Source organism: Triturus cristatus, chromosome 3_2, assembly GCF_964204655.1.
Source record: "Triturus cristatus chromosome 3_2, aTriCri1.1, whole genome shotgun sequence".
Taxonomy (NCBI): Eukaryota; Metazoa; Chordata; class Amphibia; order Caudata; family Salamandridae; genus Triturus; species Triturus cristatus.
Genome location: NC_140584.1, coordinates 499,588,003 through 499,608,480, shown reverse-complemented (window position 1 = coordinate 499,608,480; position 20,478 = coordinate 499,588,003). Strand labels below are relative to the sequence as shown.

At 47.5% G+C, this 20,478-nt stretch overlaps 1 protein-coding gene across 3 annotated transcripts in view; it reads left to right on the top strand.

The window, feature by feature from the left end:
* IRAG1 (inositol 1,4,5-triphosphate receptor associated 1) overlaps positions 1 to 20,478 on the top strand; it is an 857,666-nt gene that overhangs the window by 462,409 nt on the left and 374,779 nt on the right. For 2 of the 3 annotated variants that reach the window (XM_085648179.1, XM_085648178.1), the window contains exon 5: positions 10,631 to 10,824. The exons of the other annotated variant lie outside the window; for it this stretch is intronic. In XM_085648179.1, coding sequence (XP_085504305.1) covers positions 10,702 to 10,824 — 123 coding nt within the window. In that variant the 5' untranslated portion in view covers positions 10,631 to 10,701. The remainder of the gene's footprint in view (positions 1 to 10,630; positions 10,825 to 20,478) is intronic. 3 annotated transcript variants of the gene reach the window in all.

Below are 20,478 nucleotides of genomic sequence, written 5' to 3'. Positions count from 1 at the left end.
TGTCATGTCCATGATTAATCAAGAATGAAAGCATGGACGAATGTAGGGGCAGTGATTCCCCCTTACGTCCATGTTACTCATGTTGTGGGACTTGAGTCACAGGATGCATCCCTGCATCATGGTGGTACATATCTGACCCCAAAAGAAGCCCTGTTGTCAATTGTAGGTTACAAATGACAGCCTATATGTAATGAATTGGGACACATGTGAGACACTGATGAGTGGGATTCCGAACTATCTTTGACACACAGAAATAGAATTTCGAATATGTGACACCCCGAACAGCCTCTCTGTACAGAGGTGACACACCCACCATCTATTTCCAATTCTTGAGATTGTTAGCACTACATGTTGCACTTGCACTTGTCAGAGTGATGTGCTTGTACAGAGGACTGACATGCACTCAGGGAATGTGCGTTGGAATGAATTTATTTTCACATGCTGTGCCTGTGGTTATTTTGTACTGTCCCATGATTGCTAAGGACTGTGACAATGTGACGTGCTCATGTGAAGAAATTGTCAATGATGGTGTTACTACGGGCTATTCCTGCTGCAGCTGCAGTGGAATGTGGTTTACCTGCCTCATCTTCCTCATCATCGTCCGGTGTATCTGGCTCTTGTAGCCATCGGGCATTAGTGCGTACACATATGTTGTGCAAAACACGACATGCAACGATCATCTTGCACACAATGTTTGGGCTGTACAGGAGCCTTCCACCTGGGATGTGCAGGCACCTGAAACGTGACTTCAACGCGCCAAATGTGCGTTCCACGATGCCCCTGGTGCGTTTGTGGGCCGCATTGTACTGCCTCTGGGCCTGTGTGTTCGAGACTCGGAGGGGTGTCATCATCCAAGGGCAGAGTGCATATCCTTGGTCACCTGTGACAGTGCAGAGAGACGAGTCAATAGTCGGTTCTGCATAATGTATTGACAGGCTCACTGGTTCATTGTTGTGTGATATGTGTGACTTAGTGATTCCTGTTTGACATGTACTGCTTGTAGCAAATGAGCAGCATCAATGTGTATTACGTAGCCTCACTGCTGCTCCTCCCTCCCCCAGAGCCTATTTACTAGTGTGCGCAGCGCGGTTGCATCACTTGCACTCCTACGCCACACCATTGTCATGCCTGCCTGCACATGTCCACAAGCCTGACAACGACACTGTGATGTTGTGGGTTGAAGGTGGGCGGCCACGTGTGTGTAGGCCTATGGTAAGGATAGGGCGGACACAGATGTAGAGTTCATGGCTGGCTGAACGCGTGAAGCGGTTGAGGGTAGACCTTTGGCTTATGCTGCGGTAATAGCGACACACACAACAGTTGGCATGTATGATCCACGAGCAGGCTTGCGCTCCCTCATTTACTCCTACTGCCGTGCCTGCACTCCGGGGGCATGCTACATTGCAACATTGTCCATTGCAGGACGGGTGGCGCCGACACTACAACAGAGACACACGCATTAGTTACTTCCTTGGAAAGGCTAAAACTTAACCACGCCCAGAGCCCCGGGTTGATTAACCACACCCCTACGCTGGACTTTCGTACATCAGTCCACTCCACTTGCGCATACAGGGGGGTACGACACAGCTACATGTCCCAGGTCTACCCCACTGTCTGAGGTGAGATGGTTGCGTCCGCTGTACACAGCACAATGTTATGTGGTAGGGCCTGGGGCCCTCATGCATACATAATGACCACACGGACACACTTAGATAGTTTGTGGAACTGGCTATGGGCACGTGCGCCTGGCCCCTTTTATTGCCAGGGTCATATGTCCAGTGATGCCTGTGCTGGATGGGTGTGGGGTGGGTGTAAGCCAGCCCTCAGGTAGTGGTTGGTGCTGGCAACAACTACAACAGTGATCAGACAATCAGAAGTTCAAAGTTCAAACAGCAAGGGCCCATGACTTGAGCTACACAGAGTTAGAGGCCCTGGATGTAGTGCGGCCATCACAGGCACACTGCCACGGGACGGTGACTTGCGGTGCACTGAGGTAGGACTACAAAAGCTGAGCGGGTCCTCGTCGATGTCGAAGGTGAATGTCGCTGAGTGGTTCAGGGGCCAGTGGAAGGTGTTCTTCCAGGGCATGATGCAGAGAGCAGAACCGAGCAGAAACAGGCAATATGGAGGAGATGAATGCTACAGACTCGTTCTTAACACCAAGTCAGTATCAGCTACATTATGATGAAGACAATCCCCAGGCCATATAATCAGATGCCACCAAAGTTCAACCAGAGAGTGTCCATGAATTTCGGGGCACAGAGTTAGTGGCACCAGAGCTGAAAGGGGATGCAGTCTGCGATGAGGCCTGTGCAATGAAATAAACTCTGACATAAATAAATCAAGGCTCAGTTTCAAATGTGTGACCTACTTGACTGCAGTGTAGGCCGGAGGCAGTGGTCAGCAGGGGCCCACAGCCACGTGTCGTTGGCTTGCGATGCACAGAGTTAGTGGTACCAGAGCAGTTGTTGGTAGTGTTTGATTACATTCCTTAATAAGGATCCTTTTTTCCTCCGGACTGAACCGCATCTTCCTCTTACTCCCCTCCTTGTGTACAATGATATAAACTCTGCCATAAATAAATCAAGACTCAGTTCGAAATGTGTGACCTACTTGAACTCAGTGTAGGCCGAAGGCAGTAGTCAGCAAGGGACCACAGACACATGTCGTTGCAATGCTTTGCACAAAGTTGGTGGCACCACATCAAAGGGAGTACAGTGAAATCACACGTCCCATTAACATATGAACACGGCCATCATGGTATCAAGACTCAGTTCCAAATGTGTGACCTACTAGACCGCAGTGTAGGCCGGAGGCAGTGGTGGAGTACGTCAACAAGAAAGGAGTGCTGTGGGCCTGTCTCGCGGAGGCCAGCGATGGACTGACGAGGCTGCCAAGGTCGCAGCCTCGGGCTTGAAGCCTGCACCGACACGTGGTGGGCTTTCTTTGACACACGCCGGTGTTGGAAGGTGATCAGTGAGGCCTGGGTGCTCAGGGGCGGCCAAGACGGGTCTGAGGACCAGCGGCCTGGGGTGCAGCAGGCGCACAGGATCACCAGCACCACCGCTCACGGCGTCGGCCTTGTGGCGGGGTGAGAGGCGCCGCCCTGGCAGACACGTTGGCCATTCTGGAAGAGAACCACGCCCAGAGCAACGTGCTTTTTATTCACACTCCTACGCTAGCCTGGCATACGCCAGGCCAGCCCACTCCGCTCACGCTTGCAGGGGGGGACATAACAAGCTACATTTCCGCGATCTTCCCCACTGGCTTAGCTAACATGGTTGCGTCCACTGTCCACTACACTCCAAACACCAGCAGTGTATGTCAACATGGACATGTCTGTGGTCTGCATACTGCAGTCTGCCCAGCACATCCACGCCACACTTGGCATTGTGTACATTCTCATGCATGAGTCACTTGCCTCCTTCGCACATGCCTAGTTCCCACCTCTCCCAACATTCTGCTATTGTGTGGCTGAGGTGCCATGCCGTTGATGTCTTGTGTACATGGCCAGCCCGGGTTACCACAATAAGTTGGGCTGTATTGTCTGGTAGGTGGGCATGTTGTTTGGCTTGTTGTATGTGAGTTTGTAACGTGTGCATTCCCAGAGTTATGAGTTGCATGATTGTGGAGTTGGGGTGTGTGGTGTGTTCATTTGGTACTTATCAACGAGCAATGCATTTACATAGGTGCCATCCTCAAAGCGCTGGTTGATGATGGACTGTCGGAAGATGAAGGAATCATGTACACTGCCTGGGTAGTTGGTGACGACATTGGTGAAGAGTCCCAGGTGGTCCACTATTGCCTGCACATTGATGGAATGCGTGTGCTTCCTGTTGCGGTAATTGTGTGTAGTGGCATCAGGGGGCACGGGGAGTACAAGTATGCAGTTGATTGCCCCCAACACGTGCAGGAAGCCAGCTATGTTGTAGAAGCACTGCTTGGTCTCCAGCTTCTCCTGCGCAGTGCTGGGGTACCAAGCTGATGATGGCATCCAAGACAGGTGTGAGGAACTTTGATGGGGCTGACTGTGAGACTCCTCCGACTCTGGCGGTTGTTGGTAGGAAGGTCCCAGAGGCCAACAGGTGCAGCACAGCCAGCAGCTTTGTCTGCGGACGGATGTTGGTTGTCCGCTGTGTTGGTACCGTCAGCCTGTGGGCAATGATGGTCAGGATGTGGAGGATGGTTGTCCTTTTGAGCCTGTAGTGGGCAATGACATCCTCTGGTGTTAAGTCTGTGAGGCTGGTGCATTTTCTGAAGGTCCGCTGTCTTTGTCTGCGCTGCCTCTGTGGTAGTCTGGGGGGGGGTTAAGGGGAGTCAGGGGGTGGTGGGCCTGGGGATGGTGGAGGTGGGTGTTGTGGCCCTCTTTGGGCCCCGAGCTGCATGATCAGTAACTCCATAGCATCTGCTGTTCTTCAGGTGTGGGGTCTGGCCTGGGCTCCCTTTTATGGTGCAGGTTGTCGTACGACTTAACACCAAATAAGAGCAGGTGTTAAATCCCTGCTGCTAATGCACCTTATTGCATGTTTTGTGATCTTATCGCCGATCTGGCTGGTCGTTGAGAATGTTGCGAAGTGGTGTTGCTGTGGCTTTTTGCACGGGATCGCCTACTCTGCATATCATTAGCGTTAGTTGCCGGTGTCATCTGTGGTGATGTTTCTTGCGGCTGCTATCGCAGGAGAACTGGTGATATCGGCTGTTAGCACCAGCTTGTGAATAGGGCGATATATTTATCGCCACTTTGGCTGCAATAAAGTGCTGCTAACTCGGCGATAAGTCCTTGAGAATATCCCCCTGAGTGTTTTATGTAAGCCTGGGCAAAGCACTACGCTACGCTCGCGTAGTTTGCGAAGTTTGCGCTACTTCGCACTACGCGAATTGCACGTAGCACAGTGCGAACACGCGTAGGGTAGTATTGCGTAGTGCAGCGGTCATTTTTTGCTTGCTCGTGGTCCTCAACGTCAAGTTGGCGACCGCAAGGAAGCAAAAGGACATCCCGGCAAGACTTTTTCCTCATTCGCGATCAGCAACATCAAGTTGGTGATCGCGAGCGTGGAAAATAAACCTCCCGGCGAGATTCTCAACGCGAGGAGGTCAGGTTTCTCATTGCGAGTGGTCGCGTATGCTCACGACCGCTCGCGATGAGAAACTACCAGTCCGCGTTGAGAAAGCTGCAGCTCGACTAAAAATCTACTAGAGCGGCAGAAAATTACAGCTCGCACTGTGCAAGATGCCGTTTTTAATGATTGCACAGTGCCGGTTGCTTGTCCACACTGTGCAATCATTGAAAACGACATCTTGCACAGTGCGAACAGGGTACTACGCAGTTCGCGAAGTGCTACGCGTAGCTCACGTAGTGCGAAGTGCACTTTGCGTAGCTTCGCGTAGTGCTACTTCACGAACTACGCCCAGGGTTAGTTTTATGCTGTCTGCACATTGGGAGCATTTCCTCCTTTTCTTGGGTACTGTTAGCCACCTGCCCTTTACTTCGAGAAAAGGCTGAGTCTTGTCAACATCAATACTGTACAATGTGAAAAGAGTTGGAGGTGGTCATCCGTCCATCGTGAGCGAAGGCTTGTAGATCAGTGGTGAATAGTGTGAGTCACATATAGCTTTTAGCTCTGTAGTCTTCTGCATCTGTTTCACGCTGCCACTCACTCACTTGTTGTTTGAGGTGTCAACTTAGAGAACAGTCCTCCTTTCATCCTCAATGAGGGCTCTAATTCCTCCGATGTCTGTCCATCGCTCGCAGTCCGGTCTGTACCTGCTATATGTTGGCGAGTTAGTACCCATTAGCTCATTGAAAATCCAGTTAGATAATGTTTCTGTTGGAGATTGAGACCGAGCACAGTACCGGTACAAGGCAGACGGAAGTATTCTAGCTTTTGGTGAAACCATTTTTATCTTGAACCAGATCGCCTCCAATGGGGCACCTTTATTTACGCCATGTTGAAGTCAGTCATTTTTCTTTGAGGTGGGAAGAATACATCACTACAGGGGGACTTTCGTGACCTGTGATGTTTTCTTCCAAATGTTTCGCGACTTAATATGTTCTCCCGCTGTAATTGTTGGTGAAATCACTGACAAAATTACCCTTGTCAGATTTCCCAGCTATATGACTGATCCGGAGATTAGTGTCTCAGGAGACTGACCAGTCCATGTTTTGTACTGATTTGATCCTCGTGTTTAAAGTATCTCTCCTAAATACATTTGTTTAGATATCCTTTGCTCATCAAGGGGATATACAAGCCTTTTAAGTTTACTCCGATTCAGAGTCTCCCATTATAGATGCTCAGCACTGTGCAGCTTCCAGTGTGGCTCCCTGTGGTCTTCACCAACGTCTCTCCACTGCCAAACTCCCCCTTTCCCCAAGTCCCACCTTCGTCCCTGAAGAGAAATCAGATGTGCAAATGAGGGAACGTCCCAAACTAGTTCCTCTGAACTGCTGCTTGCCAATTCCCCTAGGCCTGGCCGGAAGTGACCAAAAAACTCTGCCATGCTATATGGAGTTCTACAAGTGGTGCAGTGCGTATGGTCACACCGTTCTTGTTGATTGTCAGTGCCTGGTGTTTGTCCCGCGCTGTAAATTCAGTGCAGATGGCACCATGTGCAGCACAAGAGGGCACTGCTTCTTTTCTGCCTCTCAAGTAGATTTTCTACTCGAGTGGCAACTTTCTCAAGGCGAGCAGTCGCGACCATCTACGACCACCCACGTTGAGAAATCTGACTGCCTGCGTTGAGAAATCTCGCAGGGAGGTGGATTTTCCTAGCTCGCCAACTTGACGTTGGCAAGCACGAGCGAGGAAAACAAACCTGCTCCGTGGAATTTTTCGAAACTCTGCATGCTCCATGGAGTGCGGAAAACTTAGAGTTCACCACCCAGGCCTAATTTCCCCACCTTCTGGTGACTAAAAGCCCACTGGTTTTTCAGCTTCACAGAGAAGAGTAGGCAAGGAGGCTAGACAAGTGTGTCATGGTTGGATGATGAGGCATTGTGACACATATTCAATGTCTGTGGCCGAAGGAATGGAGTACCACATGAAGATGGATCAATAGTTAGCATAATGCAAGAAGGGCAGTAAAAGAATAGGGGGTAGCAGCAAAATCGACATTGTTTTGGGTGCTACTGAGCTGAAATGTCAACCAGAGCCACTTCTAAAGAGACTGAGACCACAAACATCCTTTCTGTAATGAGTCACCTGGCCCCTTCCCTGCAGTAGCAGGCTACCCTGGAACTGCACCATGTACATCCTCTGCCCAGGCCAGGGGCTATAATAAAAGAGCGATGACCGTACGTGGTCTTAGACCCGGCTCATATACAGTGTGTGTGTCTGTCCTTTTGTGGCTGCAGCAACTACGCCACCCCACGCAGGGTCCTAACATGATGTGCTGGTACCCTGCTACACTGGCGACGAAGGTGGCCCATGTATGCACTATCAGCCGCACCTTTGATGAATACGCAGCAGCAACGTTATTTGACAAAGGGTACATACCGGTACCTCGTTGGCTGAGCGTCCAACAGGCTGCCTCCTAATCTGTGTCCTGCACCACCAGGCCTGTCATGAATACTGCCCTGCACTCACCGGCCCGTCTTACTGAGGTGAGCCAATCGCTGCACAGCAAGTCCCTGTGCTGCTCCACTCCAGCCAGAGGACGCATATGCCCTGAACTCACTGACTCCTTCATCACCCTGCCTGTCTGGAACAGCGTGTCTGAAACCTGGGCCCCCAGGGACTTGTAGTGAAGGCCGCATCAGCACCACAAGTGAGCGCTACGCGCTGGAGGCATGTTACAGCTAGTGCTAACTCCCATCACCGCCTAACTTGAGGGAGAAAAAGAAGAAAAAAAAGACATTTGAAATAAAGAGTGAAACATAGAAAAGGAGAAACAAAGGTCAGAAAGCTGAGAAAGTGGTACAAGGCTGGAGGGACCTCAAAGCACAGCCAAGCAGTGAGCCCCCATGCAAAGAGGAGTATGTAAGCATGGTGTCTCAAGGAGCATGCCCGAAGGCGCTCAGCCTCCAGGAGATTTAAGAGGCCACCACGTTGAGCTCAGTACTGATGAGAGTAATGGATGTCTTGCGAACTGGCTCATAGCAGAACTTCCTACGAGATGCCAATGGGTGGCATGGCCCTGAGAAAGAATGACTTGTAAAGATGTGGAGAGTGCGCAATGAACTGAGCGCCACGCCAGAGGTTTTCATACTGAGAGCTACACGTCTAGTGATCCCTGAGAACTTGCAGCACGAGTGATGGCACTAGCCGATGGCGGCCATCAAGGGACAGCCCAGATGAAATCTCGCATGAGGGAGAAGTCTAGTTCCCAGGCTTCGAGGACACCGTGGACATAGTAAGATGCTGCCCTTCATGCCAGCTCACCAGCCCACAAGAAGTGCCTGCACCAATCATCATGGAGGAGCCTTGCACAGCACCATAGTCAAAAATAGTGTTAACTTCGGGAGCTTCCCAGATGGAAAAGTAACGGTAGTGCTAGGTGACAGCTACTCGAAGTACCCCATCGTCAATGTGGTTGATTCCATGGCATTTGCTAACGAGGCCTCGGTACTGGAGCAAGACTTCGCACTGTTTAGCTTGCCAGAAGAAATAAAAATGGACAACAGGCCACCTTTTCAAGGGTCAGAATTCAAAGAAATGATTGAGAACTTGGGAATACGACACCGTCAGATCACGCCTCAATGGTCGTAGGCCAATGGTGAAGCCGAGCACTTCATGCGCAGACTGAACAATGCCCTTAGGATTGCTGTGGTGGAAGGAAAAAACCCAAACTCAGTCTACACAGATTATTAAGTTAGTACAGAGGAAGCCCGCACTGTACGACACAACGGCCCCCCTGGGCTTTGATACTCAGCGGATACAGACGGGATACCATCCTCGTCTATTCAGAGTGGACACTGCCCCACTATGATCCTGTAGGCACCCAAGACAGGTGCACTCAAAACAGCTTGCGTGCAAGCTTGAAATGGCGAGCCACGACCCGGGTGCTTTCACTAGGTGACCTAGTGCTGATAAAAGGCCTGAAGCCAGGGTGGAAGTTCAGGACACCTTTCGAGCCAGGGCTGTGGACAATAACCCTTATGTTGGCACTATGGTCACTGCTTGCAAGGGCAGGGAGACAGTTACCAGGAATGTATTGTGGTTCACGAAGTTAGATCTCCCAGCCAGCAAGACCCAAAGACAGAGGAAGAAAAAGCCATATGGGAAAACTCACAAGGACAGGAAACCCCTGAGGAGATCACCCCTAAAGACGAGACTTCAGACCGAAGTGGTGCCAGAACGAGCAGTAAGACTGACCCCTGGAGCAGCTCAGGTCTTGAGGAAGCAAAGGATTTCCCTTCCCACCAGTGGTACAACCTTAGGCCCAATCCACCGCCGAGCCAACGGCTCTGAGACTTTGCATATCAAGTGCAACAGGGAAGTTCAGTGGCAAGTTGGGAAGGGACATAATGAGTCACCTGACCCCGCCCCTGTGGTAGCAGGCTGCCCCAGAGCTGCACCATGTACATCCTCTGGCCAAGCATGGCCAGAGGCTATATAATAAAAGGGTGATGACCACATGTGGTCTTCGAGCTGCACCATATACAGTGTGTGTGTGCCTGTCCTTTCGCAGCCACTGCGACTAGGCCTCCCCGCGCATGGTCCTGCCACGATCTGCTGAGGCCTGGCTATACTTTTGAAAAGGGGCAAGTTCCCGGTGCCACACCCAGTGGGACTGCCGGCCAATGGCCGTGGCATAACGCAAGCCTGTGCAGCCCATGTGGCACAGGGGGCCACCAACCTTTCAAGGATCCCTTCTGGAGGACCCCATTCCGTCACAAGGCCAATTACTAACTGTGGAATATGGGAGACTCAGAGGGCCCGCTTCACATCCTGCAAGGGTCCCATCACTTGACGTTATGCCACTGCCTATGGCTCAAGGTATCAGGTGAGTGCTCTTCCAGGCCTTTGTATGTGTTTTCAAAGTAAACATAAACAACACTCCTGGGGCCAAAAATGTTTTGAGGCCATTTCCGATCCAAGTTCGTAGGTAAGGAACCATGTATGCTGGGGGAAAGGAAAACAGTGTTTGGTGCCACCTGCTGCGGTTGGCGCTATAGCTGCAGACCTACTTTTGAGTTCATAAAAATATGTTGTGACAGAACCATGGGCCCCAAAACGAGCGGGACCTGAGACAACAGCCCTGGCCGCCCTCCCCTTGTGGCAGCCCTAGGAGTGATGTGTGCAGTGAAGGCACATTCTCTCCCTTCTGGCAGCTTCCAGAAGGGAAAGGACGGACAAGCCACCTATAGTTGCTGCTGTGCAGTATTCCTTTTCCCCAAAAAAGGGATCAAGGCCAATTCCCCACTTGCGCCCCTCCAGTGCCATGAACATTTTTAGAAAGAATGCTGATGTAATAGATACAAGCTCAGAGGTAATGAAACAACAACAAAGAAACAGACTGTTCATTACATGCTATTACTTTACAGTAACTGATCTAGTTCGTAGATAAAAAAAATAAGACAACCCGTTTTTCATTTGAAACTTTAATCCAGTTTGGCTTTGTTAAAGTGATCCCTGTGTTTGCACACATATTCTGAAACAAATGCACTTTGTGTTTCTGGCATCTTCTGCAGTCTGAGGACCAGAGGAGGCCTTTCTGGACTGTGATTTGGGGTTGACTAGAAGCGGCCGCTCCCAGCAGTGCATGGTGACTTCAGGACAGTTTGCAGTTCGCTGTTCTGCGCAGCGCACACCACCCGCCATGCCAACCCCGGCAGAAGACGAGGAACAGCCCGCAGAGCCGCGCTCCATCTCTTCTCCAGTTAAAGTAAGCTGCACTATCTCCTAACCCTTCCGTGCCAAGATGTCACTGCTTTCTTAGGCGGTAATATTCTTTCAGCGGAAGTAACCGTAAATATTAATGAAACTGCAGCCGTTATCTTAGGTTTCACTTCATTTCAATGTACCCTACATGATCTATGTGCTACCGCGAAACATTTGCAATTAGTTTGATGGCTGCGTTAGTAATGAGGTATATATAGCATGAACCGTTAGGAGTGATTGTAAAGGAAAGTTGCCTTTTGGGAGAAACTGGGTTTATAGATATAATTAAAAACATGTTTGCGTCGTACTACATTTATTGGAGTTGTATGGCAGAAAAATGCGTGCAAAAACATAATCCTGTAAAAAATATCGTAGCCAGAATGTCGACTACCACAATATCGTGAAGTGGTAGTCAATATTACGAACACAGTATTTTTGCACAAAATATTCTGATAGAATACAATTTGGAGGCCATATAATGAATGTTGCGCCTCTGGAACCTGAGTAGCGTTAGCTGGCATTGTAAACATTGTCTTGCAGACTGTCTTGTGGCTGTTTCCGTAATGCATGGGGCAATAAGGATGTCACCGTTTTGAAATCATTACATTTCCTTCCCCACACTGATGGAGTGGCGTCTTTCGAAAACCACTGAATCCTCCACTCCCCAAAGCGTTGATAACTTGGCGTGTTTATTGCGTGAGAGTCGAATTATCTTTGGAAACTGCTGTAGGACAACGTATTCCAGTCCCGCGTTGAAAACATCCGTTGCCTCTCCTTTCATACTGTTGGAAAACAATGTCAGCGGTGAACCCCGCGTGACTGTTCGCGCCCTGTGTCCGCGCGCACAGCGCGCTGACGGGCAGCTTCCTGTCTGCAGATAAACAGCCGCTCTGGGCTGCAGCTGAGCGGCTCATTGGTTGGAAACAGAGGTCAGGTAGGTCATTTTACTCAATCATGTGAAGCTGGCGATGAACGCGGAAGATGATAGTTGAAGAGATGATAGCCACACGTCAGTAAAAGAAAAGAGGTCTTGTCCTGGAAAATCCCAGGCATGCTGTTTTTTTGGAATGTACAACATAAAATTGTACACGGTTAATATATCAGCAAGGGGATACATTCCACGTCTGCCTTCCTAGTGGCACTCTTTACTCAAATACAATTCTATATCGGCTGGTTTAATTATAACCAATAATTGCCTATCTGCAAATCATGTCGCTGACCTTTGACTTCAAGTAGAATTGCCAGTAATAGAAGGTGGGGGTCTCGATTCGACCTTAACACTTTACAGATATTCCAAACAAGACGACCAGGGGATGTATGTACATGATGGATTGGACAATGATATTACCAGAATACATTTAACACACATAGGACTAATATTAAATATCTGCACACCAGGCAGGTTAACAGGGTGCTAATGTCTCATGCTTTTTAGGCTGTATGTTTATTGTGGATTGCAGTGAAAGAGTTTCAATATTTGATTTTTAATTATTTGGACTGTGTTCCACTTAGGGTCTTATTTAGAGTTTGGCAGACAAGGTACTATGTCAAGACATGTGTCCCGTCCACCGCACTACAATTGCCGTAGACTAGAATGTGCTTGTAATATGGCCGATGTGACATCTGCTACATTTTGATGGTGTACCTATTCCAACAAACTCAAAACCACGCCACTTGCTTCTAACTTAGTGCTCAGTATGCTGTCCCTCAAAATGTGCATCATTTCAAAGTTGAATAATATACTGAGTATCTGAGGTACTAAAGATTTTAAAATCATGAAAAATTATGCTGGCACCAGTGTGTCCCATCAAAAATATCTTTTAACAAGCATTTGCAATGCAATAGGTCTCGCATTTATAAGAGTTTGAGCTATTGGCATTGTAAAATTACAATGCCTTTTATTTATGTTTTGGTTTTAAAACAAATAAAAGGCATTGTCATTTACAATGTCAGTAGCATAAACTCGCATAAAAGCAGTGTGTGGAGTGCAGCAGCGTGCGGCGTGCAGCAGTGTGCGGCGTGCAGCAGTGTGCGGCGTGCAGCAGTGTGAGGCATGCAGCAGTGTGAGGCATGCAGCAGTGTGCGGCGTGCAGCAGTGTGCGGTGTGCAGCAGTGTGTGATGTGCAGCAGTGTGCGGCGTGCAGCAGTGTGCGGCGTGCAGCAGCGTGTGGCGTGCAGCAGTGTTTCGTGTAGCAGTGTGAGGCATGCAGCACTGTGTGGCGTGCAGCAGTGTGCGGCGTGCAGCAGTGTTGTGCAGCATGCAGCAGTGAGTAATGCAGCAGTATGCAGCAGATCGGTAAATATTAACTTGTGCTCTCATTTCGACCCTGTGACCTACATTTTTACGAGTGGCCAACATTTTCCATCAGACCCACCAAGCAGCCACCCCTAGCAGACAGGGCTAATTGCCTAAAACTATCCTGGGATTTGAACCCGCGCCGCGGTCAGTAGTCACACACAATGGAAAAGTTAATACATCAAGCCGTTTTGTTTGAGCGAGTCGCGCGCGCCCTCCGCGGGTGATCATGGGTAAAGTGCGCGCGATTACACAGACGCACGCACCTGCTGTCCCTTCTCGCAGACGCTTTTATAAACAGATAAGCTGAGGGGTGTCGTGGGGGAGTGACAGCTGACAGTCTCGATGGGATATAATGCCGGAGAGACAGGGTGACGAGGGGCATGCTCTCCTCATACGTAATCTAGTCCATTGCCTTATTCTACCAGACACTTTCAATTTCTTTTCCTTTTGACAGTCAGTGAAAAAGTTCCGGGGAGCGAGACGTTTTAGAAAAGGAGAGCGGCGGTGATGTGTAGAAGTGGTTAGCCTGTGAGGGAAACAGTCTCAGGCACGGATGGGAAAAAAACAGTGTGCATAGGACCAGGTAGGGACAGACGAGAACAGATTGAGCCACAAAAAAAAATAGGTTGTGATATACATAAGAGGAAAGAAGCGATGATTAAGGGACAGAAATTGGGTTAAATCGCCGGGGACAGACGAAGAGATGGCATAATGAATGGCCAGAACTGCCTGCTTTGGAACTGCGTGTGGGGGCTCTACCAGCCACTGGCGTAAAACGAAATGTCGGGGACTCCCTGCCTCTCATATGTCATGTATATTCCCAGGCCTTGTGTTGAAAGGGCCTTCTGAATGGTGTTGGCACCATAAGGGCCTGCATCACCCCCCTGCTACCATCGAACCTTGCCTGCATTACTGCTCAGGTGCCTCTTGTTACGTCACTGCGAAGCAATCCAGTTTAAACACAGCACGTGGGAAACAGAGGAAGTGCTTCTTGGCTAAAGAAGGAATATGTATATTTTTTTTATCTAGCTATTTCTTGTGAAGTACATTTTGAATGCTGCTATGAATGACTGGAATGTACACATCGACATATAATATTCCAACAGCTGAGACCTCAAGATATCAAGGATCATGTTTGGAATTTCATATGTAAAAGGGCTTGTGGTAAAAACGGCTTTAAAAAGAATTTATTGCATTGCTGTTACATGCATCCTATCTCACATATACACTTGTATTCAAATGTCGACCGTTGCAATTTCTGATATTTAAGAGGGCATTTCGGATGGTGTTTAAAGCTTTGGTTATATGTGTTTGGGATGCGGGGATCAAATGGGGGAGGGGGTCTGCACGCAGTTCCTCGGAAGCAGGAAAGAGGCTAAATGAGCTCCCAGAAAGCGAACGGTGGGCAGGTGTGGCGATGTGGTGTTTTGTATGAAGCATGACACACAACGTGGTCAGTGGACCCTTGCATATAGAAACTGATCATTCTGGAAAGAAAGACCCCACAAGGTGATAACACTGGAGCATTCAGGTGCTGCTGTATTTATAAGGTCTGCAAGGGACGTTATAAAATGTGAGTGGAAAGAAGTGGTAACACTGCAGCCGTTTTACTGCATGCTTTAGCATACAGTGTCTGCATTATCATACATTATAATCTTGTGAGAATATACACTGCGTCGCTAGAGAGACAATTGTGACTTCTCACTTATCCTGAACTTCCTAATTGGCAAAATGTTGCTGCATGTGACGTGGGCAGTGTCTGTTGGTTTTAATAATGCAAGTGTTCACCACCTGCTTTTCGGTCGTGTTTAAGTGGTACTTTAGTCAGTTTTAGGGTTCGTTGGACAGATTTAAACTAGGCAAACTAACACATGGGGTGTTACTGCACATGGGATAGTAGTGGTAGAATTGTGGCATACGCAATGTGATAATTTCTAGTGGTAACTCACGAATCTTGATTTACCATCGTACTGTTAACAAGGCAAGCATTTCTGTCTGTGATTGGCACGCTTTGATAACTCTCCACACTTCCCATACATGCACCCAGAGAGCCAACTGCGCCTTTAGCTCGGATTTCAAATGGGGACCAGATTAAGAATTACGAGCATGCAACAAAACAACACAATTATTGCATGCCCAAAACTGAAGCCAGCAAGTTGGCAACCAAAACTAAAACAGGTGCCGACCATAAGTGTTAATAAGGAACTAAAGCAACGCATTGCCTGACTTTAACTTGTCTGCCTTTGTGCTACCGACCTGTGTGCATATACTTAGTGATAGACAGCCTCTTTTAGCTGGTAAAACTAGCAAGCACAGTGAGAGCCTAGGGTGGCGCTATGTGAGGCTGCAAGACGCAGAACCAACATCCTGCATAGGTAAGTCAAGACACAGAAACAGACTTCAAAGAGGAAGGCAAATTAGAATGTGTCCTTGTGAAGCGCAACTGGTGCTGATGTATAGCGCTCTGATACCTGATAGCTTCGGGTGAAGTTCGTGCTATTAAAAAAAATAATACTGAAACCAGCCTCTAGGAATTACATTTTCCGTGTTTTCAAACCGACCTCAATCACAATACCTTTAAGCAGGGCTGGGGGTACCTGAGCTGAAGTTCGGGCCAAAGCGCTAGTTAGAGGAGATAGTCCTGCCACTGTGAACAGGCGGCCGAGGCATGAAGTCAGTCAGGCGCAGACAGGAAGGAGAAGACGTACACAATCAGCTTCCTGAGCATCGACGCTGTGCCCACCTCCCCTCACTGAGGAGCCATGGGCACCCAGTGACTGCCGCACTCCCCCATCCCTGCTAAAAAGGAATTAATTGTGACTGAGGTCGGTCTACTTAGCAAACACACAACAAGCGGCACTGAAAGCGATCGTTTCGCAATCACTATTGTAAAAAAAAAAAAAAGAAATGTTTCTAAAAGAGCCACATGCTTTTTGCCAGTAAAACCATTTCCTTGTTTGAAAGTGTGACACCCACTGTTATAGCAGCCTTTTACTCAATTAACAATTTTCATTCTGGGACGGGGCACAACATGCCGTTAAAAAAAACAGTAAAACTACCTGTCCCATAATGCTACGCTCCACTGTCAACAAGGAGAGAAAAGAAAAGACAGAGTATGTGTCAGAGAGAAAAAGACAGAAAATGAGAGTGAGGACGTGTGTGTGCGTTAGAGAGAAAGATAGGTAAGAGAGAACGTAACAAAGATACACCGAGTCCCTGTGTTTGTGTATCAGAGAGAACAAGCCACGAAGGGGCTGCGTGGGAGGACGATCGAGCTGGAGGGGGGGCAGTGTGCGTGGGTGGATCGGACTCTCCTCAGGAAGGCTGTGTAGGGGAATCGCGCAGTGCAGCGAGACAGCGTCGACTTCCAGGGGCAGATGAGGAACGGAGGGACCTGATGGAAGATCAAGTGAACGTTGCCGATAGATAGGAAGCAGTGAGAGACAAGAGAGAAAGGGAGGAGCCAGGGGGGAGGGGGGCTTAAAAAAAGCTAAGCAGGACAGGTAAGGGTGGGGGCTGGAGTAAATGAACCTGGGGCAATACAGAGAGCAAGGAAGAGGGATGCGAAGGGGACGCAGCACACACAAGGGATAGAGGCTGCGAAGGGGACGCAGCACACACAAGGGATAGAGGCTGAGTGACTGAGGCGCAAAAGCGAAAGCAGGCTGGCAGGCGAGTGGTGTGCGATGTGCGATCAAGCAAGCAGAAAGACACATGGCGCTGCGCGTGCACGTTCACGTGCACTGTAGCTTTAGGCCACGGCAGCACTTTGAGAAGCCCACATATAAAATGTCTCTTCGAGCCTTTGGCTCGCGAGACCTAAAAATGCGCTGAACAGAGCACGTTACGTTAGTAATCAGCTTAAGTCAGACATACTCTCTAAGCCCACCAAACGCTGATGTTATATTTATCTGTGCTTTAATAACCCATTTGTCACTCATCAGTAGCTCTGAAGCACTTACAAAAAAGGTGTTGTATCACTCTAAGAGCAGAACCGTGATTCATTTTTTCCATTGTATATGATGCTTCCATGGCATGAAATACCAGACTGAATATCATGTGCATTTTCAATGTATTTATTTTCTTTGGGTGCATGCAGAGTATTTAATAGATTGGGTGAGTTTTCTGTTTGAAAATGCACTAGTTGCAATCACAACTATCTGGATTATAAGCATGGACATCGATTCACCAAAATTCTATGGGTAACAGATATCATACACCCTTTGCCCTTAATGACAACACAGAAAGCAACATCATAGGTCCTTTGACTTATGATATGTCAATACAAAATTTACCTGGATTGTAGTAAGTGAGTGAAGAAAGTGAATCTGAGGAGGGTTTGCGGCGGGGGTGAGAAGGGGGTTGGGGTGGGATTCTCCCCTGAAAAAAATAGTTAAATAGTTTTCATATATATGTATATATTTACTAAGGAGCCATAGGCTTTGAAAAGACATTCATTAAAAATTAAAGTCCTTTCATGGTGTGCCAAACTAATTAAACTTTACAGTCTCCACGACGTGGCCACATTTTGTTTTTAAAATGTCCTATGTGTGTGTATTTTGTCATGGGTGCTGCTTTGCCTAAAAATTACATACTTTGTGCAAGATCTTTATCATTATAGTCGTCCACGTACTATGATTTACCCTTAAGCCTAAAATTAGAATATTGGAGACATCATTATGTCATGGATACCCCCTGACATATGCTACGGTTGTCCTCCCTTGTGCCAAGAATTTCTTCCAATATGCCAGCCCTGCATTCTGCCACTGGTACCTCCTATGCCAATAATTTCGTCCAGTATGCCATGCTATCATTTTTCCATGGGTGTCCCATGCCAAGATTTACCTCCAGTGGCAGCATTGTGTCGCGGGTATCCCATATGCAAGTATTACCTCCAGTATGCCAGTGCCAGCATTTTGCATCGGTGCCTCTGTAAGGCAGAAAGCAAGCCCAGGGCAACAGCAGCCTTACAAGCACTACAACACATTCTCACTCATGCTCACTTACACTCATTATTCATTCTCATTCTCACTCACAACTCCCATTTACTCTTGCTCACAAATTTGCACCCACTTGTGCTCATTCATTTTAACTCTGTTGTTTTTCACTCTTTCTTACCATGGCTCTCTGATTCGCACTCTCTCACTCACTCTTACTCTGACTCACTTTCACTCACATAATCCCTCATAAAAATATACATGCTCATACATACACATGCTTTCTTACACAAACTCACTCTCACCCACATGCAGGCACACAACTTACATTTAAAAGCATGTTATTTTACTTTTTATGTTATTTACCTAAGATGCTACTGAAGGTCTTGTTTCAGATCCTGCTGCTTCACTTTTTATTACTCTAAAAGTGAATGATAAACAATTAATCACTATCAATGTAATACATAATTGACAAAAACAAGGAGGTTGGAGCTTGAAGCTGATAATGCAAGGCATCCCTGTGCATCTGGCACTGATTTAGCCACCTCTCAGATCAGTTGTTGCACAGTCAGTGCCAAGGGTCGCAATGGGCAAGCCAGGTGTCACAACTATGACTCCGGGCGACCCCTAAATCCATGACTGTAAGTATATATATATCTATTTCCAAACTGTATATAGTAGATTATACTAATTTACAATGTTTGAAAGTTAACAATAATTACTATGATTTGTTGAGGTGGGGGAGCCAACAGATTAACAGGGAAAGCCAAGCCAGAGCTGAGCCATGGTGAGACATGGTTCTAAGAGCATGTGGAAGCCTTCCGGATTATATAATGTCATTGAGAGCCATTTATTAAAAGTGATAGTTTTTAAATATGAACTTTAAAACATTGCTCACTTCTCCACCCCAATCACAATGTCATTGATGAACTAAGAGGCAAGTTAGTTGTCATCTTTACCCTATATGTGGCCTAGATGCTTATACATGGAGCAACATAATAGTTTATTACATCCAACACAAAAGAGTGCAGAACTGTACACATCTGAAAATGACATATTTAAAGGCGCTCTCATATGTAATGATGAAAAACGGGAATAAAATATATACCTAGGAACACACAACGAAGCTTGGAATGATCCCAGGTTTTTTGGTTTATTTGTGCAGTCAGCCACTAACGTGTAATCTCTTTCTGGTTTGCATCAGAAGTTGATGCTTTGTCTATAATTTGTGGAGCACGATGTTACAGCATGGGTGACAGGAAGAAGCCACATGACAGCTCGGCTAATTTTGGGCTTTGAATGTCCAAGATAGCATCAAGATGAACCAGAGCCAGGCTCGAGCTATCAGTAGCACGCCCACCTCTAATGAGTTTGTCACAATTTTGACGTAAGTATTTGACGGGCCATCAATTTATTGACATGTTTGCAACATGTGCCTTGTTATTATTTCTAATACTTTTATTACAATCACATTAATTAACAGTTTTTTACTATCACCCAATTGAATACAACACACATTATTGACCATGGAAGTACGAAAGGCTGAGGTGAATCTGCTGAGATTCAAACTCATGACCTGCAAATCACACAAGCCGCAGCTCCTAACTCCTTGCCCTACCTTGCCAGCAGCTTGATCAATGGTTTTCCTCACTGTCTCTGTCTCCTCAGTAGGACCTCGACTGGGCCAGAGGCATCCTGCTTGTGTGATACAGGGGAGCAGGGGAGCTGGATGGTAGACTCACCCTTGAGCGTACTGCTCTTAGCTTCCATATGGGACAGCTGACTGACATCCCTGGGGAAGGACTCCAGCATATTGTGCCAGTTAGTGACACCCCTGCTGCTGTGGCTGGGGCCACTAGTTCTTGTGCTTCAGCCTACAAAGCAGGTACTATCATGTACCACTGGAGAGGACATGGACTTGCTTGAAGCCTTGATGGCATCCCAGTCAGTTCAGTTCAAATATGGTTCATTCGGTTTTCATTTAAAATCATAAAAGCCGGATACAATACAGCCAGAGATATACATGAACTCAGAAAACAATTATGCATGCTTAACAAAGCAGAAAGCATCATGTCAATTCACATAAATATAAACTCACAACTCACATGCCCAGTTTAAAAAACATGCAGATAAAAACGATACCATAAAAACAGTATTGCACATAGTTAAGTTTTTTCCTCACAATGATCAACGCCCACAAAAAAACTTGCCATACGACAACATATGTCCAAGCAGGGTAAAGTTTGTAAAACTAGATGTGCAGGGCAACATTCTGTATAATTAAAAGACTTTAACATTGGGACAATGTATCGTTTCCTCTGTTCAGTATACTTCTTACAGAAGAACACCACATGCATATTGATCTGGTTTGACACTTGGTCACAGGGGCAGTTGATTAATGTTTGGGACCAACCATTCATTA